Consider the following 23827-nt stretch of genomic DNA (forward strand, 5'->3'; position numbering starts at 1 on the left):
GGGTATATTTTTGAAATTTTTGAAAACGGACATATATTTTTGAAATTTTAATTTTTTTTAAATATAAAAAAGAAAAAAGTTCCTCACCCCCACCCTTATTTTGGCTGGGCCCGGCGAATCCTGCGCTCACCACAACCCTTATTTTGGCTGGGCCCGGCGAATCCTGTGCTCACCATCAACTTAGGCCCACGCTAGAACAGTTCCCGTTTGTTCAGCTGCTGCTAGTACTAGCTAGCTAAGGTTCCCAACGTCAACGTCAAGTAATCTTCGATCGCCATAAGTTAAATCGGACTTATTACTGGCACTGTCTCACCGTCACATCACAGCCCGGCCTGCTTGTGTAGACCAGCAGATGAGCAGAGCAGGGGCGAAAGCAAGCGAGAATATTATTCTACAACATGGCCACAATAATGCATAAGAAAGGTTACCATTTACAGGAAGTAGAACTTTTTTTAAAACCCTTGTCAACTATGCATTCAGGGAGACCTTAAAGCATATGAACTGGCTGTTTCTTCTGAATCATTTTCCCTTGGTACTTTCTTCCACTCTGGTAAAAGCATCTGTTATTACATCAGTAGCCCAATCCTTGACATCCTCCTACAGGCCAGGGATACAAAGATTAGTTACAAACTATGATAAAGAGAGGATAAAAAACATAAAACAGCACACCAGCAGTGATGGAAAATTTCATGCATCTGATTCTATTAATCTACAAATTCCTTCCTGAAGCTAGTTTTTTTAGAAAAAAAAAGAAATTGCCTATTATCATGTCAATGTTAGGTAGCGTACAACTTAACTACATGAGGACTCCATGAAATATCTAGTTGTTGGGAAGTATTATGGCAGGAAGTAATCAAAAGTAGAACGTACAGTCTACCGTGGATCAACAAAACCATCCATTTTCAGCACTGAGCAAAAATGGTGTATAAAATAGTACTAGCATACATCAGAGATTGAGAATGTTATAAATTATAAAAGATTTACCATTGCAAAACTTCATTTCAGAAAATGTTTGATAAGAAATATGCAAACTAACCAGTCGCACTGGTTCCCCAGTTCTTATACAAGCATGCGGACGAGCTAATTTTGATTCAAAAGGGGTCCTTGGCCTGACTTCTTGAACCTCTTCCCATTCTTCACGACTCAGCATCCTTACTTTTCCTTGATCAGGGTGGCTATTCTTTATCTTGCGCTCTCTCCTTTCTTGATCTGTAGATTCATGTTCCTGCAAAAAAAAAACAGCAAATAAGATTTATGACATAATTTTAATGCCCCAGCAAACAGTACAAGAGCATGGTCAAATTTAAATGCTTCTTTGATGGCCATACAGAGTAACCAGTAGCCAATAGTTAAAAATCAACCCTAACTTAAAACAACAGTCTTGAATCTTGATGATTTAATTTACATGAAAAAGATGTACACATCTTGTCACGAAACATTAGGCAGCTACTAATGAGGAATGCAAAACTATAACAACTATAAAGGAACATTGTAGAATTCATCCATGGGAAAGGGAAGAAAATATGAATTCGAATAAAATGTCAAACAGGTTCGATATCACAAAGTCATACCATTTCTGAAAAATATCACAAAGTCATGCTTGGGGTAACACAAATCTACAGTTCTAGACAGGCCCATGAGGACAGGGGTGGATCCACAGGGTATGCCGGTTGGGCCACGGCATACCCTGTAATTTGGCCCAGCTTTTTTTTTCTCGAACACGCAGGAGATCTGCATGTCAATATATTAAGAAGAAAGAGGGTGAGACACCTGGGTACACAGGTTTTTGGAGGGAAAAACCTGAAAAAAAAAACCCCACACACTTACAATATACTCTCACAAAAAGTAACGCAGTCCGAGCTCGACGCTTCACCTGCTGTAGGCAACGATTCCCTTCCCGATCCCATTCCTTCCACCGCAGCACCACCTCATCCTCTAAACCAAGGTCAACACATCCTACCCTGCACCAGAGCTCCCCACCGTCGGTAACTCGCTGGGCCATCGGCAGCTAGCCATCCTAGGCTGCCGAAAAGGGAGGCTATCAAGCGCTGGCGACTTGCAGGTACGTGTTCTTCCATCCTCTGTTGCAATGCGTTTGAAAGATGCTGCTACCTAGCTAGTTATCATCTGCTTGATATGATCGACAAGATATCATCATTTCTGCCAACAAGATATCATCATGTCGTTTCTGTTAATTTGTGTATCGGAGTGCCAGTCATGTTGCTGCTCAGCTGCAGCTGTCTGATTTTATCATGTGAGAATTAAACATCAACAATGTTTATGCTTCTTTTATGCATAATAATTTGGACTTAATATGTCTGAATTATTTCTATGGTAATCTATGCAACTTTCACATTTAATTGGCGTGTTGTTTTTATCCTACATACCTAATTCTTTTGCAAAATTTTAAAATTACTTACCGAAATATATATAGATCATTCCGATTGTATATAAAATATACTGAACTGTATATGAAAAAAATGGCACGGCGTACCCTTCAATGAAATCTTACATCCGCCACTGCATAAGAACAACTTTCTCTACACTATGCAGGGAAAAAAAATGAAAACTAGAGAAAAAAGCTGCAATTCCTCACCGGGAGACTATTTATTTGCCATAGTTTAACACGATCATAGTAAGAAAAGGCAGCTACAATTTTCTCAAGTTCCTACAGTAAAATCTCTACACGCCCAAGTCTAGTAACCTGAAAATTCTACACTACGCGCCATGGCCATTATGCAAGCTATACTAGCGCACCAAACGATTAGCATAGTATTGAAGCATTCAAGGAAATACACAGTATTCGCAATTGCAACAGCAAGCAACCCTAACTAGGAGAAACCAGGAAGGCAGGAACAGCAAGACCTAGAACAGGGAGGGGGTACCATCATGAGGAGCTTGGTGAAGAGGGCCACGGCGGCCGCGGTCAGCACCATGGGGAGTGAGGCCGAGTCGAGCCACGCCAGCGACTCCGGCGTCGGCACGAAGAACTCGTCGCGCCCCGGGTCGCGCCGCCGCCGCCTCAAGCGCTCCCGCTCCGCCACGCGCATCCGGAGGAGGTCCCTCGGCGAGGCTCCCCCCTCCCACGCGACCTGCCGCGCGGCCGCCCCTCCCCGCCGAAGCGCCGACCGCAGCATCGCCGCCGCCTCCACGCCCGCCGGCGACTCCAGGGAAGGAAATGGACGCCAAATGGGCTAAGTTTTTTTTTCTCCTTTTCGAGTGAACCAACTGGGCTGTGCATGGGGTGTCGGCCCGTTATTGTAGTTCGATTTGTGTGCCTGGGCTTCTTTCTTTAGTTTCCTTCCATTTTTCTTTCCATTTATTTGTAAAATCACTAACTCAAAAGTTTTTTTTTCGTTCCAAAACGAATGTTGTAAACCTGCCTCTAATTTATTTTTTTTTAAAAAAATCTGCTACTAAAAAACTAGATCCAGGCGTTCATTGTTGACCAACCCTCGAGGCAAGATCAGGAAGTTCTAAACCTACCCAAATTAGGCACTTCCACCGGTGTTAGGCTTATGCTTTTGGATGCACTTTGACGACTAAAATGGTGCCTCGCTTTATTACGGACAAACCAACGAAAGTGCTTTTTTCGAGTGAGATTGAGATCGACAGATCGACCTTTAATTTGCCGGCAACCTTTGCTCTCCAGTATCCCTGCATATCTCCCTTCGCCAGCGCCACCAGCTCATGAGATTTGTGTACCGGAGCTGAGCTGCAGATCGACAGCATGTGATGCGTATCAGCAGCGCGTGGTGGAACTGAACCGAGAAAAGGTCGACGTGAAGTGAACCCAACCGGGGTCCGTCCGGGCGAGATCTGGAGGGGGGCAGCGACAGCGGGAACATGTCATCGCCGAACACCCGTGTCGCCGGCAGGGTGTCGTGTCCGTCGGTCACCAGCCCGCGCTGCGGCCTGCGCCTCCGATCAAGCCAGGGGAACGCACGGCGTGCGCGTGGCACCGACCTGATCGATCGCGCCCCGGCTCCTGAAACCGCCTGAATTTGCTTCCCGTCCTGCCACCCCGGACTGGACTTGGATCATCCATCCGTGCCAGTGTGCCACTGCCAACTGGATTTTTTTTATATTTAACCTATTTTTCAATTTTATTCTAAAAATAACCCACCTGGATATATATTTGCAGATTTAACCCTTTTGGTCACACCGGTCTGCGTGGCGTTACAAAAACACGCTGTCGCGCCACATGCATTGGTGTGACAAGATGTGCCACGTTGGTACGCTTCGGAGCGCTCGGAAGGGGTCTGCCAGCTCATATTCCACGTGTCAACCTTGTCACGCCACTCCCATCGGCGTGATAGTACAGCCTTGTCACGCCACCCCCACTGGCGTGACAAGGTCTGACTTTAGAAAAATCATATCTTTTTCATACAAACTCGGATGGGGATGATTTTTATACGAAAATTGTAGCTCTCAACGAGATCTACAACTTTGTAGTTTTGAATTTTTTTCATTTGAAGTTATTAAGATGGTTAAATAATTAATTTAAACTTTTGACAGCATATTAAGCACTTTACCTCTATCAGATCATCTCTAACTTGACATGTTTATCATGGTTCTACAAATTAAGTTCTATATAATGTTTGATATATGAAATAATATGGACTAAATAATAATAGTTCGAAAAGAGATACAATGAGAAATTAAACTATATCATCCTTGTGTATGAAATATAATGCAACACCCTAGATATTAATTATAGCTATAAGCTAGATCAAGTATTTTTTGAAAGATTAAGATCTTAAAATATGATAACAGTTCGAAAAAAATACAAATGTGTAGGTTTTATACTAGTAATTAAGTGGTTTAGCATGGACCAACTCACGAGTTAAAGCTAGAGTGTTGCATTATATTCCGTACTCAATGATGATATAGTTTGATTTCTCATTGTATCTATTATCGAACTATTATTATTTAGTTCATATTATTTCATATATCAAATATTATATAGAACTTAATTTATAGAACCAAGATAAACATGTCAAGTTAGAGATGATCCGATAGAGGTAAAGTGTTTAATATGCTGTCAAAAGTTTAAATCAATTATTTAACCATATTAATGACTTCAAATGAAAAAATTCAAAACTACAAAGTTGTAGATCTCGTTGAGAGCTACAATTTTCGTATAAAAATCATCTCCATCCAAGTTCGTATGAAAAAGATATGATTTTTCTAAAGTCAGACCTTGTCACGCCAGCGGGGGTGGCGTGACAAGGCTGTACTGTCACGCCGGTGGGAGTGGCGTGACAAGGTTGACACATGAAATATGAGCTGGCAGATCCCTTCCGAGCGCTCCGAAGCGTGCCAACGTGGCACATCTTGTCACGCCAATGCATGTGGCGCGACAGCGTGTTTTTGTCACGCCACGCTGACCGGCGCGACCAAAAGGGTTAGATCTGCAAATATATATCCGGGTGGGTTATTTTTAAAATAAAATTGAAAAATAAGTTAAAAATAAAAAAATATTCCTGCCAACTGCTCTTTCCCTTCCGGCCGCCGTTTTTTTTTTGTTTCTGCTGCTGCTGATGCTGATGCGTGTTACGCGTGGAAGATTTTTTTTTTAGACGGACAGGCAAAAACGCCCTGCCCCATTCCATTGAAATGAAGCAACATGAGACATGTTCAGATCAGGTTTTACATAAAAAGCATAAACATCTTACGCGTGGAAGATAAACATCTTTATTATCTTTTGCTAATCGTCTGTCTTTCTTTACCCCCTTTGCGGCTTGCTTTACCTGCAGGTGGCCGGTAAAGGCTGGCGGTTTTGTCTTTGAGCGTCTTTTACACCTGCACAATCACCATCATCACCTCACTTCGGTCGCCCCGTTGCCCGTCGCCGTCGTCGCTTTCCCGGAGCAAAGTAGTAATCCCACTCCGGCCGGCGACGGCGACCGTTGTCACCTCACCCCGCCCGGCCGGCGGCGTGGCGCCGTTCATCCAGCGCCATCCCAGGCTCCGCATCCTCTCGCAGAGGAACACGACGGCCGTGCTGCCACTCTGCACGCGCGATCGGAGCTCCAGGTCACAACCTGCTACCTCGCTCGCCAAAATTTTTTTTAGTGGAATCTGTTTGTGCCACCACTGCAGATGCACATGCCGGTTCCAGAGTTTCAAAACAGTGCGCGATAGTTTAATGGGGGCGCGGAGCTTTTGGCCATTCCATGAGGGGCTCCATGTGCCGCTGCCCATGGCTCCAAACGTAGGCTTTGTTGCCATCGCCACTAAACAAGTCCCTCGCCATTTGTCCATGCCGGCGGCCCGGCCGCCTCGCCCGCGACTGCCTGGCTCGCGCTGGGAGTTAGTCTGGGACGACGGGACGGGGACGCCCTTGGGCCTTGGCTACGTGCCTGTGCCTAGGCACCATTGGCACAATGCATGGCGGCACATTGCTCGACACAGTGACCGGCCGGGCCGGCGATTCGCCGGGGAACGCCCAAGTGCTCCGCACAGCGTAACCTATTAACACTGGCCTGACCTAGCGGTGCGCTAGCTCGAAAGATTCCATGGGACAAGCTGCGTAGATGCATATATCTATCTATCCATCCAATCTTGGAAGGACCACGTCGAGGAAGAATTAATTTGTAGCCGGAAAGGGATCAGGCGGGCAGCAGGCTACGGCGGTAGGGAGAGAGACCGGGGGGAAAGGCGGAGGAAAAGGGGCGGCGTGTGTCCTGGAGTGTCGCCGTAGTGCTGGCCGATTGGCAGGTTTCAGGTTGCTGTCTGCCCGGGGGCGCCATGATCGGCTCCGGCTGCCATGCTCGGGGAGGACGACAGCGATGGAGGACGTCGACGCCGCAGCCAGTCTTCGGACTACTGTTTGATCTCTGATGACTGGCTGTAACTGAATCATTTAACTGTTCTTTTTTTTTCCTTTTCCGATGAAACTGAATCGGCAGTGTTTTCTGAAGCTTAACATATACAGCATCACATAAAAGTTGACAAATGAGACTACTGTGATGAGGAATTCTGCAGGAATCAACTGAATCCATCCCCGTGCATGCGTTTTGACAAGAAGAAAAGAAAAGTTATCTCGCGTTGCAAGGGAAAGGGAGACCTAAACTAGCTACATAAAAGTTGCTTTGTTCTTGTGCCAGGCTGAGAAGAAAGGGCCTCGATCGCGGCGGCTATGATTTCGGTCTCGTGGTTCTAGCTTTGCTGCTAGCCCAGCTCAAGACCGGCGCAGCCGCACCGAGATTAGCCGACCCGCCAAAATCAAGGGCAATCGCTTTGATCGCTCGGCTCGATATTTGGAGGTGTAATTCCAAGGCTAATTTCGGGCGCTCATGGTAGTGGTGGCACCGTTGTTTATCCCTCCGTTACCGAAACTGCCGGCCATGGACTGCAGACCAGCCAGTTGTGTGATCGCCTCCAGTGTATTGCTACTCGGCTCCTGGCAAAAGAACACAAGGACTTCACTGTGATCTACCAACGATGGAACAATGAACATTTCCTTCAATACAGTTTTATACATGTCAAATCTTTAACTGTAGTTCAGAGACAACAAAATACTTCCTCCATTCTAAATTATTAATCATTTTGAATTTTCTAGATACGTAGATTTTGCTATACAAGATTTTGCTATGTACCTATACATGATATATATCTAGGTGCATTGCAAAATTTATGCACTTAGAAAAGTCAAAACGACTAATAATTTAGGACGGAAAAAGTAGACATTTTGGATAAAATTTTCTTCTATGCACAGAATGTCTGAACTAATACAGTTTCTATAAAATTTTGTTCTCATCACTCCATCCAAAATGTTGATCGCTTTGGCAATTTTAGATACATAGCTTTTCTATACGTCTAGATAAGATAAATAGTAAAGCCTACGTATCTAGATTTGTTAAAACAACCTATAATTAGAACGAGTATTTAGAAACCAATTCAGTTGGCAGTAATTCAGTTCTCAACCAACTTTTGCTTATGTTTCAACCAGGACGGAACCTATCTATACTGCCAGAGTCATGCCCCACCTGTCAGACGCTTTCCCAGCACCAGCACACACAGCCCGGGTCGGGGTTGTTGCCTTGGCTGGTCCGCCGGCCGCGAGCGCTCTCGGGCAACGGGAGACCCACCCACCCACGCCCTGCACGCTGCTCCGCCCGGCGGTTCCCCAAGCGCATCGCCATTAGATTAGGATTAGTGAGTAACCGCTTTGTTGATCCACCCAAAAAGCCCATCTTTTTACCACCAACCTTTGCCTTTGACCCGTCCCACCCTCGCGCACCCTTTGTCTCCTTGCACTCCGCATCCATACCCAAGCCCCCACACTACCAACCACCGGAGTCTCGCGCCGCCCACACCGAAGTAGGAGTATGCAGCTAGGCTCCGCCTCTTCCCGTCGCAATGGCTCAGCCATGTGAGTCCCCTATAGGAGCCTCCACCTCTCACCTCTCGCCGCCTTCGGTCAGCACCGGCAGCGCCATGGCCGCTTCTTGGTCCTAGCAGAGGTACCTCTCTTCTCCGGCTCGACGGCTGACTGACTGACTGGCTGGCTGGCTGGCTGATTCATCTAAGTGTCATTTTCCCCAGGTGGGGATGTCCATTCCTGATCTGTTGCTTTAATGCATCGCCATCACTTTCCAGATCCAATCCACCTCCTTCCTCCCCGCGTCTTTATAAATCTCCCGCTGCCGCATTCACTGGCCACCGGAGTAAGTGCCCCCATGTCCTGACGCGGATGCGGCCGGAGCACACCACATGCGGATGTGCTGTGCTGTTGCCTTGCCGCCTCATATGATTCCGGTGTGCGCCATCATACCTGCCTCTTCTTTTTTTTCCAGGGGAGAGGTGGGGAGCAGCGAGTTGTGCGCCTTGTGAGCTTGCAGCTGTTCCAGGTTGCAATGCCCGTGCTGCTCCTGCTTTAGTTTAGCTTTGGGGGATATCTTAATTTTTTCCCCTTTTGTTGCTAATCTCTCTGGCGCTGGCCCACTCCCAGCCCTATTTTTGTAGGGGAATGCGGGGGTGGGGGCTTGTGATTTTTGAGCCCTCGTTCTAGTGCTTGGCCTTTTGGGGAGTGTTGATGCGGTGTTATGGGGCTCTGGATCTGTTGTCCAGCGCGAGGTCGTAGCTTGTGGGGGAACCTGCAAGGTGATTTCCTGGCCATGGATCCCGAAAAGGTCCCTCTTCTCTTTTTTTCGTAGGAATCAGCTGTGTGTTTCCTGACCATGCATCTTTTCTTCTTGTACTGTTCCTTGCGGTTGCGGATTGGTGCTTCTGTGCTGATTTCTTCTGTTTTTACGTTTTATTTCTTGCTCGGTCCTCTGGATTCATGCATAAGTTTATAGTTTATACTCAGTCACTCTGTTGCTAATGGGGCATATTGATTTTCAGATCAGGAGTTGGAGGGTGCGCTGCCACACCGCTGAATGCTTGGAGAAGGTGGAGAGCTTGGTGTTGACCTGTCTGTTCAATTCTGCACTTCTGTGTTTCTGATCATCTGCTCGTGCCCGGTTCTTGTCTGCTGAATCTGTCTCTCCAAGCATGGTCGGGCAAGCGGCAAAGACAAAGGAGTCAGGGAAAGATGACAGACAAGAACCCGGAGCTGAGGTGATGAAAGAGAAGCTACTGCCGTCTCACCAGCAGGAAGAGTCTCCAGCTTCTGTGATGGATAAGGATTCTTCAGGCATCTCTTCAGTTCCTGGTGATGTGTCGCCGGTCCTAGATGGGGATTCTGGGGAGTTGAAAGTGGAGGAGAACATGGATAGCAATGGGAATAAGGAAAAGAAAACATCTCAGAAGAGCAGTACGAGTGATGGCTTCGCTTCTGCTAAAGTGAGTGATGGGACAAGCAGTTTGAGGAAGACCAGTGGTAGTGCCACGATGAGTACGCGGGCTGATTTCACTGAGAGTGGGAAGAGTAGCATGTGCCGTGTGAGCACTGGCAGTGACATTAGTGATGAGAGCTCCTGCAGCAGCATGAGCAGCACCACTACGAAACCACACAAGGGGAATGATTCAAGGTGGGAAGCGATCCATGTAGTGAAGTCCAGGGATAACGTTCTTGGTTTGAATCATTTTAGACTGCTCAAGAAGCTGGGTTCTGGTGATATTGGCAGTGTGTATCTCTCTGAATTGAGTGGTACACGGAGTTACTTTGCAATGAAGGTCATGGATAAGACATCTTTGGCAAGTCGGAAGAAGCTGCTTCGAGCTCAGACTGAGCGGGAGATCCTGCAGTCCCTGGATCATCCATTTCTACCAACCCTGTATACTCACTTCGAGACGGATAAGTTTTCATGCTTAGTTATGGAGTTCTGCCCTGGAGGGGATCTTCACACTCTGCGCCAAAGGCAACCTGGAAAATATTTTTCGGAGCAAGCAGCAAAGTATGTGCTTCTGCTAATGCTAAGTTCATTATCTTGCATAATTGTTGGTTAGCTTTGTTTACTAGGAGTTGTGTGATGCTTCTTATCTGCAGTTTAACAGTTCTGTTCTGCATTGAAATTCGAGTCTATGTTCATTTTGTGTGGAATAATTAATTTGTTTGTACTTGCATAATTGGGTGCATATGACATGTTTATGTATTTTCATATGCTAGCGCATAACCTGTTTATTGTCATCGATTGAGACAGTTGATGCTGTCGTATGCCCCTTCCATTGTTCATGTTGCATTCCTGTATCAACACAATTCTGTAGAATTTTGACAACTGATAATATTTAATTGATTGGCATCAATCTTGAAATAATTAGGTGCTAACATTGAAATTCTGACCTATTTATGAAACGGCTATTATCAGTCTTCATTATAATGTGATTTGTTCGACATATTCTGGCACTGATTGGATATCTTGATATTTCAGGTTCTATGTAGCAGAGGTGCTCCTTGCATTGGAATACCTGCATATGCTTGGGATTATATACCGTGACCTTAAACCAGAAAATGTCCTTGTTCGGGAAGATGGCCACATCATGCTGTCCGACTTTGATCTTTCACTTCGCTGTTCAGTAAACCCAACGGTGATCAAGTCTGCCAATCCTGGCCTAGATGCACTGCAGAGGAACAATGCAGCATACTGTGCCCAGCCTGCTTGCATTGAACCATCCTGCATTCAGCCCTCGTGTGTTGCTCCAACCACTTGCTTTGGCCCCCGATTCTTCAAATCGAAATCGAAGTCCAAGTCCAAGTCCAAGAAGAAGTCAAATCCTGATGCTCCAAACCAAGAGAACCTATTTCCGGAGCTTATTGCTGAGCCTACCGACGCCCGCTCCATGTCCTTTGTTGGCACCCATGAGTACTTGGCCCCAGAAATAATAAAAGGGGAGGGCCATGGAAGCGCGGTGGATTGGTGGACCTTCGGTATATTCTTGTATGAGCTGCTGTTCGGCAAGACCCCTTTCAAGGGTTCAGGCAACCGGGCAACGCTCTTCAACGTCGTTGGACAGCCCTTGAGGTTCCCAGAGTCCCCGATAGTGAGTTTCTCCGCGAGGGACATGATAAGGGGATTGCTGGTCAAGGACCCACAGCACCGGCTTGGATATAAGCGAGGTGCTACTGAGATAAAGCAGCATCCGTTCTTCGAGGGCGTGAACTGGGCGCTCATTAGGTGTGCGAGCCCTCCGGACATTCCAAAGCCTGTAGAGCTTGACTGCTGCCCGAAGCAAGTGCCATCGCCATCGACAAATGGAAAGGTTGCACCAGTCACCAACCAAAAGGGGCCGGATAATTACCTAGAGTTTGAATTCTTCTAGTTTTTTTTTCTTTCCTTTTTGTGATATCTGAAATGAAAGAGTGCATCTGGGCTGATATTGTGGAAGAAAGCGAAAGATGAGGAGCTATTCTAGGCATATGCTTGGCTGGAATTTTTCAGCTGTTAGACTGTATGCTCGCTCCAGGAGCCCCACAACCACAAGTTGTTTTACTTGTTGAAGTGCTTGACTCTAGGATGTACTGGATTCATCATGTATGTTGCAATTTTCGAAACCACCTATCGGTATCGAGCGATGTAATTGTTGCTGTACTCTGTAATTGATGTTTCCTCCTGGGACATGTCTTGCTCTACCAAATGCTGATATCTGAACCTGGAATTGCAATGCAACTTATGTCAGTCTTCATAACAAGTTAGCAATTGTGTCATTTACTGTCATTGTTGATTATGTCACGTGGAAAAACATGCGTATGTATTTGTTGCTTGTCAGGAGGTGAAATGAAACTCCGGGCCAAAGGCATCTGGAGTGAACAGCTGGGAGGTCAAGTGCCCCAGGAGCTGGCATAGTACGCGACAACGTATTATGGTTGTGGCCTTGTGGGTGGCAGACGCTTTCTTCCTCAGTTTGCTGGAGGTTGAGAGGTATGCGGTGGCTTTCTTCCTCAGTTCGCCGGAGATTCAGGCATGCGCCCGCCTTAACGCGCCGGGACCCTGTAAAGACGACGCTGGTGCTTGTGACACTTTTCTTTCCTGGAGAACTTTGCGACATGTTTGAGGTGGCGCGTGGCAGCATCCAGGAAGGCAGGAAGCGGGCAAGCGGCCCAGCCGCCCAGGACCAACCAGTGGACTGGTGAGGGTGCTGCCTCCTCTGCAGCCCTGCCCTGGCATGCGGCTGTGTGTGCTGCGCATCCGCGGCGTGTCGGCGTCGCGTCGCGTCACGCCACGCGTGATACGGCACGGCGCGGCGCGGCGCCGCGAGGCTGGGCGAGCAACTACCGTACCGGCCGTGCCGTGTCGCGGTGCGGGGCGGCCGCCGCCGTAGCCGGGGTGGGGTGGGATGGGCGACGCGCGGCGGCGGCGGCGTTCCGTGGATGGACGGGTCGGCAGACACACCGTGCGCACGGATTTCCTGGCGCCTCCCACGGCCACGGATCGCCTGCCGCCCGTGGAATGGGGTGTGGAATTCAACGACGAATTCGCGGCTTGTGGAATAGGAGGGATGGGCATGTTTGGTTCAGAGCTTTGGCCATGCCCTGAAAATTACTCGGCCTCTATTTTGTTTGGTGGCAAAATTTTGGGCAACACGGCTACTGTCGATCAGTGATAAATTATTTTTAGATTTTTTTAAATAATATCTACAGAAGTGATTCGATGTGTACTATCAAAACTAATAAATAGAGTTAAATTTAAGTTCGCATTAAAATATTGACCAGCAATTAAGGAATCTTCTTTAGTTCTTATTGTATCAAAAATATCTTTCCTTTCCTTTGTTCTTTGCTTACTATAGCCCATGTATGCATGTTTTCATATTATATATGTTAGTTGCATTTCCTTAGAACTAGTTGCACCACAGGCTGGCACGTGTGTAAAGAAAATTTATTTAAAAATAATTGGATTACATCAAATAACTATTAAAAATTAAATTTATTTATTAACAATTTATTTCTTTGATGTAAGTCTATTTATAAATAACAAATACCATTCCTCGTGGCTCGTGGGCCTATTCGTAGGTCCGACAATACAGAAAACTTAAATATATTTCTCAATATTCGTGTTCCTTATGGAAGGGACAACATCAATATTTCACAATGTTAGTCTTCCTTATGGAAGGGACACCATCTCTTATATCTTATGGAATGTTTAATGTACTCATTAAACTTACATTTCATGACTTCATTTAGAAACCATTTTCTGAGAACCCTTGAATCCTGTTGAGCAATGAAAAGTATTATTTTTTTTTGAACGAACAACACTCGATTAGTGCGTTTCTATTGATATAGCAGAAAAAAAATATAAGATTATGTCCTTGGGAGGTCATAATCAGGAAAAAAGAAAAACGTCACGGTAACAACACCGGCGGGTTGGATTGGGGCCTCAACACACGCCAAACTCAACTCGACTCAACTCAGGCTGGTCGGATTGGGACGTCGACACAAGCCACAACACATGTCTCAAACGAGACAACTCAGTCCGATCGGATTGGGACATCGACGCGGACAATACACAAGGAAGCGGAGGCAAAAAAGAAGCATAACCGCTGCAGCTAACAGCCTTTCTCATCTCCTGAAGTCGCCGTCGAGGCATGGCCCCAAGTCGATAGGGAAACGAGAGGAAGAGACAGCACCGCACCGAGAAGACCACCGCCATGCGGGACCTACCGCTGTAGTGCCGTTGCAACGTCGTACATCATCTGGCAGAGTGGAACCACCGAACCCAGACCTCACGCAGGCCGCCTCGCAGTCGCCGCTACGAAAACACAAAGCGCGGGGGCCTCGCCACATCCGCTGTTGGACTCCTCCTCGCCATCGTCGCCTCGCAGAAGACACCGCACGCGGGGCCTCGCCACATCCGCCACAGTACTCCGAGTCGCGGATTCGTTTATAATGTCGCCACCAAGATGAAGAACAATGATGCTCCGCTCCCAAGATCCCCGTCGACAGCCGAACCATGCCCTCCGGACGACAGCATCTCGTTGCGAAGCCCGCGTACCAGCCACCGCCGCCATGGTTGCAAACCAAGTTGTCGCTAGCGCTGTCTTCCGACGATGTATCACACCGGAGTCGCCAAGCAAGGCTGAACGACCCGCCGTAGTTCGCTGCAAGCCAAGTTGTCCCATGACGTTGGTGCCGCAAGCGCCGTCCTTCGACGCAATCCCACGCCGCACTGACGATTGCCAGGCAATGCCAGCTGCCGCGGTCCGCTGCAAGCAGCCCAAAACCAACGCCCATACGACAACCCCCTGGCCTCCAACATGATTTCGATCACCACCGCTGAATTCAACAACCCCCTTCAAGCTTGCCACTTGCATCGAGCCGCCCCGCCAAGCCACCGTTAAGGAATCCACCGGCTAGCAAAAATGGGTCTCCACCAACGACGCCTCCAAGAAGGTAGCGACGCCAATGACGTCGTCGTCGCTCGTCCCACAAGTGGACAGGGTTTTCACCCAGAGAAACAACGCCACAGGGACGAGCTCCAAGATGACGCCCCCAATAGGGGAACGACGCCCGCGGGCGCCGTCGTCATCGTCGTTGGCAGGCTTTCACCCGGAGAATCCCGTCCCTGTTGCGTGCCCACATACCGGCAAAGCACAGTAGCATTCCCGGGACTGGCGTTGCCGTCGTGCCTCCCTGAACCGCGGCCATCATGCATCAACACGTTGCCTCCTCACAGCCACCCTCCACTGCCGTCGTGCAGGCCCCCGCGCAAGCCGCCGCCGGCCGCACCTCCATGGCATCGTCGGGGAGGCCACGCGCAAGCCACCCCCGGCCGCAGCACCACGCCACAGCCAACCGCTACACGGGTGCCGCACGCTCGCCGCCGCCAGCCGCAGCACGAGTGCTGCACACCCGCCACCGAGGCCGCCGCCGCGCGAGGGCAGCACCCCAACGCCGACCCTGCGCAGGGGCCCCGCGCCGAAGCCGCCGCTACCGTGGCGCGTGGACTCGCAGCGCACAGTCCACCGCCAGGAAGACAGGTCTCAGGTGCCGGGGCGCCGCCCTCCATTGCCGTCCGCGCGCGGCCGCCCCATGGCCGCAGATCCACCCATAGGCATGGCAGATCCGGCCATGGGGACGGTGGATCCGGCCGCGAAGTCGCCGGAGAAGACCCGCCGACCAGCCTCGCCAGGCTCCGCGACGGCGACCTCACCTCCTACACCTGCTTCGGGTCGCAGCACCTGCTACCGAAGTCCCGGCCGCCGCCTTCCTTGCCACCCACCGGACTTCCGGCCTCGGGCTCGGGCGGCGGCAGGGAGGAGGATATGGGTGGGGAGCGGCCTCCCGGCGCTGGGGGCTAGTCGCCGCCCGAGTTGTCCAAGGGAGAGCGGCTCGGGGGCCTCCTCAGAGGGGTTCTGTGAGGTTGTGCATGCCCAATGAAATGAAAAGTATTATTGGGACAAGGATAGTTAGTGATAATAGAGTATATCTAATAATGGATTGTATTACTGACCACATGGAACATCTCGTGGTCACTGGCCAACTGAAGCCAGAACCGTGGTCATATCCACTTAGGATACCTGCATCATTGAAAGGGCTTCATCCATGGTCAAGAAGTCTCTACTACGTCTACTAACAATATGGAGGAATATATGGTTGCCCTATTTTTCTATTTTTAATTCTTGAATTTATCGGGTCGAGACAATCATTGTTGATCACTCTGTCAGCAGCTCAGACAGAAGTTTGCAGACTCTTGTAAAAAATAAAAGTGATTTTGGGGGGCCAAGGCTCTCTGACGTGGCGGCCCAGGATCTGAATAGCAGTGCGACGGCTCCCAGATCTGAATAAAAGTGATCTGAAGTCGAGGGGAGCGACTTCTCTCTGCAGTCAGGCTGATCCACCGTCAAACAGAAATCGTACTACAGCTCCTAGATGGCTCGCTCTCATGCGGTCCTTCCCGACGCTCGGCTCGGCTCTCCTGCCCGATGCTCGGCTGGCTCGCGTTTTGGGGAGACAGGAGGACGAGTGAGAGCGGCGCCCGACGTCCGTGCCGCCGCCGCCGGTGGCCATGCGGGCGCTGGGCGGCCCGCCGTCCGAGCCGCCGCAGCTGCCGCCTCTCGCGTGGTACTAGCAGAATCAAAACGCATTGGAAATTCGCAGCGTACAGTCTTTGAGAAATGGCGTCGCAGGCCGCAGCAACAATACCTCCCCAGCAGTAAGCATAATCATCAGAACTAAGCCCTCGTACAATCGAGTCAAGAACACGAAGGCCTCAATCATACGCATGCTCCAAAGCAAACAACGAGCAAGAACATACACATAGCAGCAGTTAAATTGCTCCTAGTCTACACAACCCAGTCTCCACGACTGTCTGGTCTGATTGATTCTTCAATCACACAAACACTAAGGCTGGATGAGTAGCCGCAGCCTCGCCGGTGAGCAGCGTGCGGCCGACCTCGAAGGAGACGAAAGCGTCGATGCAGGCGTACCTGATCTGCCGGTAGCTGAGGCAGGAAGGGTGTTGGATTAATCTTGATGTTGGCGGGCTCTGAATGTTCAAGGCGATGTTTGTCTGAATGTTCAGAAAGTGCAGAAGCAAGAGGCGGGAAGCCGTTTTGTTTGGAAAGGCGTTTTTAGAGAATAGCATCTTCAGTTTTATTCGGATAAGCACCAGGCCCGAGTCTTCAGGGCAGAAGAGTGCGTAGGTGCGTGCGTTTTGATCCGTAATGTGTGGTCGTGGGATGGCACGACTGTTGGCACATGATCGGGGAGTAGTTAACTTGTAATCTAGCTTTGACTTGTGTGTGTTAGTTAGAGAAAAGTCTCCTCTACTTTTGTGTGAGCAGTGTGCTCTGTTCAAGAACAGAGAACAGAGACAGCATGGGTTCTGATGGCATGGGAGCTGAGTGGCGCATGTCGTCCGTGTTTCACTCGTTCTGGATTCTTTTGCTTCCTTCGGTTGTAAGCTTTGTTGAGATATATAATGAGAAAAGCAGCTCGGTTAGAGACTGCACCCAAAAAGCGCTTTCTGTGTTCCTCTGTTCTCTCGAGTACAGAGTGAGTTCAGAGTTCATGAGTGTTCTTCGTTGATCTCTGAAATTAGTGAGATTGGTGCCTGATCCTTGGCCTGGGTTCCATCATTTGGTATCAGAGCCTCAGGTTTATGCCAAAGTATCCTCAGTTCCATCCCATGTCGGTCGTCACGGCAGGAGGCGCCGGCGGAAGCAGCACAGGCGGAAGCAGTGGCGGCGGCGGAGGAGGCGGTGGTGTGCCGTTCCAATACCCGCAGCTCAACTGGTCGAACTACACGGCGTGGTCGATCAGGATGCAGGCCATGCTCGATGCGGAGGATGTGTGGGAGGCGATTGAACCGGAGGCGGGGTTGGCGATCGACGTGAAGAAAAACAAGAAGGCGAGGTCGTGTCTGCTTCAGGCACTCCCGGAGGATCTTCTCATGGAGGTTGCCGGGAAGAAGACGGCGCAAGAGGTGTGGGAGAGCCTCAAGACGAGGTTGTAACGAACATGGCACCATTGATGCCATTTCGAGTGATTTTGGTGATCGAATGACAACACAACACTTGGACTAATATGATTGTTAAGATGATCATTCTCAGGCTTTTAGGTTCAAGTGATGACAAAGAGAAAGAGAAGATAGGCGTAGCAAGGCCCGATGGACTGCCCCTACGGGGGTTCCGCCTTGATACTTTGGTGCAGAAGGGAATCGAAGCCAAGTCAGCCTATAGGCACTGGTTGAACCGACGGTCTAAAATAGGGCATCGGTGCAATGGCCGTCCTTTGTACCAGAGACGATGTCAAGTGCCCAGAAGAAGTTTCTTCAGCACCGGTTCAACCGACGGTGCATCGGTGCATACCACCGGTGTAATGACGTCAGCATCAAGGAGAAGATTCTTTCAGCACCGGTTGAACCGGTGAGGCATCGGTGCATTGCATCGGTTCAACCGGTGGTCTCTGCGTCAGCTGTCAGGACTTCAACGGCTACTTCATGTTGTGAGTGACCGGATGAACCGACGCTACCCTGCCAAGAGGCATCGGTTCTTCCGGTGGCAGCAGATTTTCAGCTGACCGTTGGAGCAACGGCTACAAGACTTGGTGGCCTATATATACGCCTCACCCCGGCCATTTGAAGAGTGCTGGAGTTGCTGAACATCCCAAACACACCCAAGAACATCTCCAACCACCATAGAGCTTCATTGTACATCATATAGGCTTAAGCACACTTGTGAGAGTGCTTAGTGCTTGTTTAGGGATTAGTTCTTGCGAGAGCTCCCTTGAGAGAAGTCTTGCTGCGGCAAGCAACTTGTGATCCGTCGTGTGACCCTCCGTCTTGGTGTGGAGTGGCAACGACACTTTGTGCGGGGGAAGAGGAGGCCCCCTCCTTGGTGGAGAAGCTCCGTAGTGGATTTCGGCCGGGTGACCGAGAGAGACGGTGGCGGTGCACTAGACTCGGTGTCTTGTGCGCACTTGCCTTTGCTTGCCGGCATCGCCTTGGTGGCGTAGTGCAAGACGGTGATCGGAAGAGCCTCGGTGTCCCGTGGACGTAGGCGTTTGTGCCGAACCACGTTACATGACCGTGTCTACTCGGGAGTTTGCATATCCTCTCCCTTACCGCTTTACTTACCGCATTACGTTTCCGCATTTACTCTTTCTTGCTTACCTTTACTTTCCTAGTTAGTTTGATTAGGATTGGCTATAGGTTGCAAGTCTTTTGGGGTAAGTAGAGGGTAGCATAGATAAACCTTAGTCATAACTAGCTTGAGTAGGACGTGTTAGGTTTATCTTATGCAATTAGATTGAGCCCTAGGATAGAAAAGCGATTAGCGACCCTATTCACCCCCTCCCCCTCTAGGGTCGGACACCCCGGTGATCCTTACAGAGGTTCGTCGGCGCCGATCGAGTGAAGGAGGCACGGTTACAGGCCTTGAAGGGCGAGTTCGACGCCATGCGCATGAAGGACGGTGAGTCGCTGGATCAGCTCGCCGGGCGCATCGCTGGGATGGCAGTGCGTTACAGCAATCTCGGCGGCACCTTGGAGAATGCGGCTTTGGTGTAGAAGCTGCTTGACTCTGTCCCCGTGCCGCCGTGCGATTCATCCACTGCATCTCCGGGATGGAGCAGTTTTGTGACCTCAAAACTATGCAGTTTGAGGAGGCGGTGGGCCGGTTGAAGGCCTATGACGAGCGCACTCGTGGCGTGTCGGCTGGCGGTGGAGGCGGTGCTGCAGGCGATGGGCATCTTCTCCTCGCGGATGGTCAGCACAAGAAGGAGGGCGGCGAGAGCTCCGGCAAGCAAAGCGGTTCTGATGGAGGTGGACGCGGTCGTGGACGCGGCTACCGTGGAAGAGGGCGCGGCCGGGGTGGTCGTGGTGAGCATCAGGGTGGCAGGAACACAGGAGGTAAACCACGAGACAAAAGCCACATAAAGTGTTTCAATTGCAAAGAATACGGCCATTATGCCAATCAGTGTAAAGAGCCGAAGAAGAAAGCCGAAGCTCACATGGCAGAAACTAAAGGTGCAGAGCCAGCACTGATGCTTGCAGTGCTGGAGGAGGAGCACCATGACAGGCAGGAAGCAGTGTTCCTAAATGAAGAAAAGTTCAGTCCTGAACTGCATCAGGTGAAGCAAGATGTGTATGATGCAGGCGTATGGTATCTTGACAATGGTGCAAGTAACCATATGACTGGAGACAAAGGGAATTTTCTCGAGCTTGATGAGAGCATCACAGGCAGTGTGCGATTTGGTGATGGCTCCAGAGTGCACATCAAAGGAAAGGGCTCAATTCTTTTTGCCTGTAAGAATGGTGGGCAGTGGCTACTTCATCAGGTGTATTTCATACCCAGTCTTTGTAGTAATCTACTCAGCCATGGGCAGTTGACCGAGTGTGGTCACAAGGTTGTGATGGATGAGGAGAAGTTGGAGGTGTTTCAGAAGGAACCATGGCAACTCATTATGAGGGTTCAGCGCTCTGAGAATCGTCTCTACCGAATACAACTGAGATTGGGATCACCTGTTTGCTTGCTGGCTGAAATGGAAGACCCGGCTTGGCTCTGGCATGCACGGTTGGGGCATGTTAATTTTCAGTCAGTAAAGAAGTTGGCAGAGAAGAAAATGGCTGCTGGGGTACCACTCATTTCTCATCCTAACAAAGTGTGCCACGGTTGTTTAGTGGCAAAGCAGGCAAGGATGCCTTTTCCTGCAGTAACAGACTACCAAGCTGATGAGCCACTTCAGCTGCTACATGCAGATTTGTGTGGGCTGATCACTCCTTCGACAATTGCAGGCAACAAGTACTTTCTGTTAATTGTTGATGATTGTACCAGGTGGATGTGGATCTACACACTCAAGACAAAGGATCAGGCCTGCTCGGCTTTTGTCAGATTCAAAGCATTAGCAGAAAATGAGTGTGATCGCCGGATCAAGGTGCTTCGCACAGATCGAGGTGGTGAATTCCTGTCATCAGAGTTCGCTGAGGTGTGTATTGCAGCTGGGATCACAAGGCAATGTACAGCACCGTATACACCACAGCAGAACGGTGTTGTTGAGCGAAGAAACCGCACTGTCATGGAAATGGCTCGGTCTCTACTCAAGTTAATGAATGTGCCAGCCAAGTTCTGGGGAGAGGCAGTGAGGCATACTGTCTATTTGTTGAACCGATTGCCAACAAAAGCAATGGGCGATCAGACCCTGTTTGAAGCTTGGAAGGGGAGGAAGCCTCATTTGGCACATTTGAGAGTCTTTGGGTGCACTGCACATGTGAGGACAGTGGGCTCTCATCTGAAGAAGTTGGATGCAAGAAGTCAGCCTATGGTGTACCTAGGAGTGGAGGAAGGGAGCAAAGCACATCGTTTATTTGATCCTCAGAGAGCAAGACTGGTTGTAAGCCGTGATGTGGTGTTTGAAGAAAAATTACAGTGGCAATGGAATGCTGGAGGAGGTGAGCCTGAACCTGATGAGTTCATGGTTGAGGATTGGTTCTATGCTGAGTCACCTGGAGGCAGTGGAGATGGCACTACTGGAGGTGCAGTTGGGCATGGCCAGAGGGCAACAGTGCAAGAAGAAGCACCAGTGATTATTGAAGCAGCTGCTGAGGGGTCACCTGAAGGTGCAATTTCAATCACGCCAGTACCAACAGGTGCTGGTTTATCACCTGCATTGAGTGGCTCAGCAACACGCTTTGACCCAATAAGCAATCAGCCAAGTGGAGTGCAGTCAGCACAAGGTGCATCACCTTCCAGTCAGTCCAGCACAGATGAAGCTCCAGCAAGGTACAGGAGGCTTTCAGATATTCTCAGGGAAGCACCAACAGTTGAATTGAACTTTGATGGTGATGATGAGGATGCCTTCTTTGCTAAAACTGATGAACCATTCAGTTATGAAGAGGCAGCTGGGCAGAAGGCTTGGCAGGATGCAATGGAGAAGGAAATTCAGTCCATTGAAAAGAATCAAACATGGACACTCACTACACTCCCAGCTGGCCACAGACCTATTGGATTAAAGTGGGTGTATAAGCTGAAAAGAGACTCAAATGGTGAAGTGCTAAAGCATAAAGCTCGACTTGTAGCAAAGGGTTATGTGCAAAAACATGGAGTGGACTTTGATGAGGTCTTTGCACCTGTGGCTAGATTAGACACAGTGAGATTATTGTTAGCTTTGGCTGCAAATCGAGGTTGGCAGATTCACCATTTGGATGTTAAGTCAGCTTTTCTGCATGGTGACTTGAAAGATGAGGTGTATGTTTCACAACCTGAGGGATTCAGGGTAAAAGGCATGGAAGACAAAGTGTACAAGCTTAGTAAAGCTTTGTATGGGCTTAGACAAGCACCAAGGGCATGGAATACAAAACTTGACAAAAGTTTGAAGTCTCTAAATTTTCAGAAATGCTCACAAGAGCCAGCAGTCTACATGAGGGGAGACAACAGTAATGGAATCATTGTGGGTGTTTATGTTGATGATCTAATTGTCACAGGTGCCAACACAGAGCAGATTGGAGCTTTTAAGCACCAGATGATGCATGAGTTTGAGATGAGTGATCTAGGATTACTCACTTACTACCTTGGCATTGAGGTAGAACAGCAGAGTACTGGGATCAGTCTTAAGCAAACAGGTTATGCAAGTAAGATACTTACTCAGTTTGGCATGAGTGGCTGTAACTCAGTTAAGACTCCAATGGAGCCAAGGATGCAACTCCACAAGGATGCTGAAGGTGAAACAGTGGATGACACTGAGTACAGAAGGGTAATTGGTTGCCTGAGATACTTACTGCATACAAGACCAGACCTGTCATTCTCAGTGGGAGTTGCAAGTAGGTTCATGGAGAAACCTACCACAGCACACCTGAAAGTTGTCAAGCATATTCTGCGTTATGTGAAGGGAACAACACACTATGGTTTGTTCTACCCAAAACAGCAGAAGGAAGAAGAAATATTTGGATTTTCAGATAGTGACTTGGCAGGAGATGTGAATGACAGGAGGAGCACTGGGGGGATGGCCTTCTTTCTCAATGGCAGTTTGATTACATGGTGTTCTCAGAAGCAAAAGACAGTTGCTCTGTCTTCCTGTGAGGCAGAGTTCATGGCAGCAGCAGCTGCAGCTTGTCAGGCCAAATGGCTAAGAAATTTGATTGCAGAGGTTACCTGCAGAGAACCCAAGCCAATCACTGTGTTTGTGGATAACAAATCAGCCATTGCTTTGATGAAGAACCCGGTGTTCCATGGGAGGAGCAAACACATTGACACTAAGTACCACTTTATCAGAGAATGTGTGGAGAAGGGTGAGATAGTAGTTGAGTTCGTCAGGTCTGAAGATCAGCGAGCAGATGCTCTAACTAAAGCGTTGCCGGTGGTGAAGCTAGCAACCATGCGACACTTGATGGGTGTACGTGATTTTGAGCCACACCAAGATTAAGGAGGAGTATGTTGGATTAATCTTGATGTTGGCGGCCTCTGAATGTTCAAGCCGATGTTTGTCTGAATGTTCAGAAAGTGCAGAAGCAAGAGGCGGGAAGCCGTTTTGTTTGGAAAGACGTTTTCAGGGAATAGCATCTTCAGTTTTATTCGGATAAGCACCAGGCCCGAGTCTTCAGGGCAGAAGAGTGCGTAGGTGCGTGCGTTTTGATCCGTAATGTGCGGTCGTGGGATGGCACGACTGTTGGCACATGATCGGGGAGTAGTTAACTTGTAATCTAGCTTTGACTTGTGTGTGCTAGTTAGAGAAAAGTCTCCTCTGCTTTTGTGTGAGCAGTGTGCTCTGTTCAAGAACAGAGACAGCATGGGTTCTGACGGCATGGGAGCTGAGTGGCGCATGTCGTCCGTGTTTCACTCGTTCTGGATTCTTTTGCTTCCTTCGGTTGTAAGCTTTGTTGAGATATATAATGAGAAAAGCAGCTCGGTTAGAGACTGCACCCAAAAAGCGCTTTCTGTGTTCCTCTGTTCTCTCGAGTACAGAGTGAGTTCAGAGTTCATGAGTGTTCTTCGTTGATCTCTGAAA

General features: G+C 49.0%; 3 protein-coding genes across 13 annotated transcripts; 2 read left to right on the forward strand and 1 right to left on the reverse strand.

Moving 5' to 3' along the window:
* Positions 1-273: 273 nt before the first annotated feature.
* Positions 274-3204, reverse strand: LOC120661003. The gene is made up of 3 exons (XM_039939683.1): positions 2886-3204; positions 1037-1225; positions 274-597 (listed from the first exon to the last, which is right to left on the reverse strand). The coding sequence occupies exons 1-3, from the start codon at positions 3135-3137 to the stop codon at positions 520-522; spliced, it is 519 nt and encodes a 172-aa protein (XP_039795617.1). The 5' UTR covers positions 3138-3204; the 3' UTR covers positions 274-519.
* A 5020-nt stretch (positions 3205-8224) lies between these two features.
* Positions 8225-12085, forward strand: LOC120661001 (serine/threonine-protein kinase D6PK-like). Of its 11 annotated transcripts, none has more exons than XM_039939681.1 (5): positions 8243-8471; positions 8608-8675; positions 8805-8858; positions 9355-10349; positions 10824-12059. In XM_039939681.1, the coding sequence occupies exons 4-5, from the start codon at positions 9505-9507 to the stop codon at positions 11710-11712; spliced, it is 1734 nt and encodes a 577-aa protein (XP_039795615.1). In that variant the 5' UTR covers positions 8243-8471; positions 8608-8675; positions 8805-8858; positions 9355-9504; the 3' UTR covers positions 11713-12059. The 11 variants fall into 11 exon arrangements, 7 of the variants coding, with proteins under 7 accessions (XP_039795615.1, XP_039795611.1, XP_039795613.1 ...); XR_005669794.1 differs by lacking the exon at positions 8805-8858 and having other exon boundaries at positions 8244-8471; positions 8608-8766; positions 10824-11805; positions 11857-12085; XR_005669793.1 differs by lacking the exons at positions 8243-8471; positions 8805-8858 and adding an exon at positions 8960-9111 and having other exon boundaries at positions 8673-8766; positions 10824-11805; positions 11857-12085.
* A 2660-nt stretch (positions 12086-14745) lies between these two features.
* On the forward strand, positions 14746-15684 carry LOC120662716 (basic proline-rich protein-like). The gene has a single exon (XM_039941805.1). The coding sequence runs from the start codon at positions 14746-14748 to the stop codon at positions 15682-15684; it is 939 nt and encodes a 312-aa protein (XP_039797739.1).
* The last annotated feature ends 8143 nt before the right edge of the window (positions 15685-23827 follow it).

This window comes from Panicum virgatum, chromosome 2N (genome assembly GCF_016808335.1).
Source record: "Panicum virgatum strain AP13 chromosome 2N, P.virgatum_v5, whole genome shotgun sequence".
In the NCBI taxonomy this organism is placed as follows: domain Eukaryota; kingdom Viridiplantae; phylum Streptophyta; class Magnoliopsida; order Poales; family Poaceae; genus Panicum; species Panicum virgatum.

Excerpts from the sequence above, each read along its gene's own strand:
- LOC120661003 (XM_039939683.1), bottom strand. The coding sequence starts at position 3,137 with ATGCTGCGGTCGGCGCTTCGGCGGGGAGGGGCGGCCGCGCGGCAGGTC. Across the intron at positions 1,226-2,885 it reads TCACCAAGCTCCTCATGATG|GAACATGAATCTACAGATCA; the intron begins GTACCCCCTCCC and ends TTTTTTTTGCAG. Across the intron at positions 598-1,036 it reads CTGGGGAACCAGTGCGACTG|GAGGATGTCAAGGATTGGGC; the intron begins GTTAGTTTGCAT and ends CCTGGCCTGTAG.
- LOC120661001 (XM_039939679.1), top strand. The coding sequence starts at position 9,505 with ATGGTCGGGCAAGCGGCAAAGACAAAGGAGTCAGGGAAAGATGACAGA. Across the intron at positions 10,350-10,823 it reads TTTTCGGAGCAAGCAGCAAA|GTTCTATGTAGCAGAGGTGC; the intron begins GTATGTGCTTCT and ends TTGATATTTCAG.
- LOC120662716 (XM_039941805.1), top strand. The coding sequence starts at position 14,746 with ATGGGTCTCCACCAACGACGCCTCCAAGAAGGTAGCGACGCCAATGAC.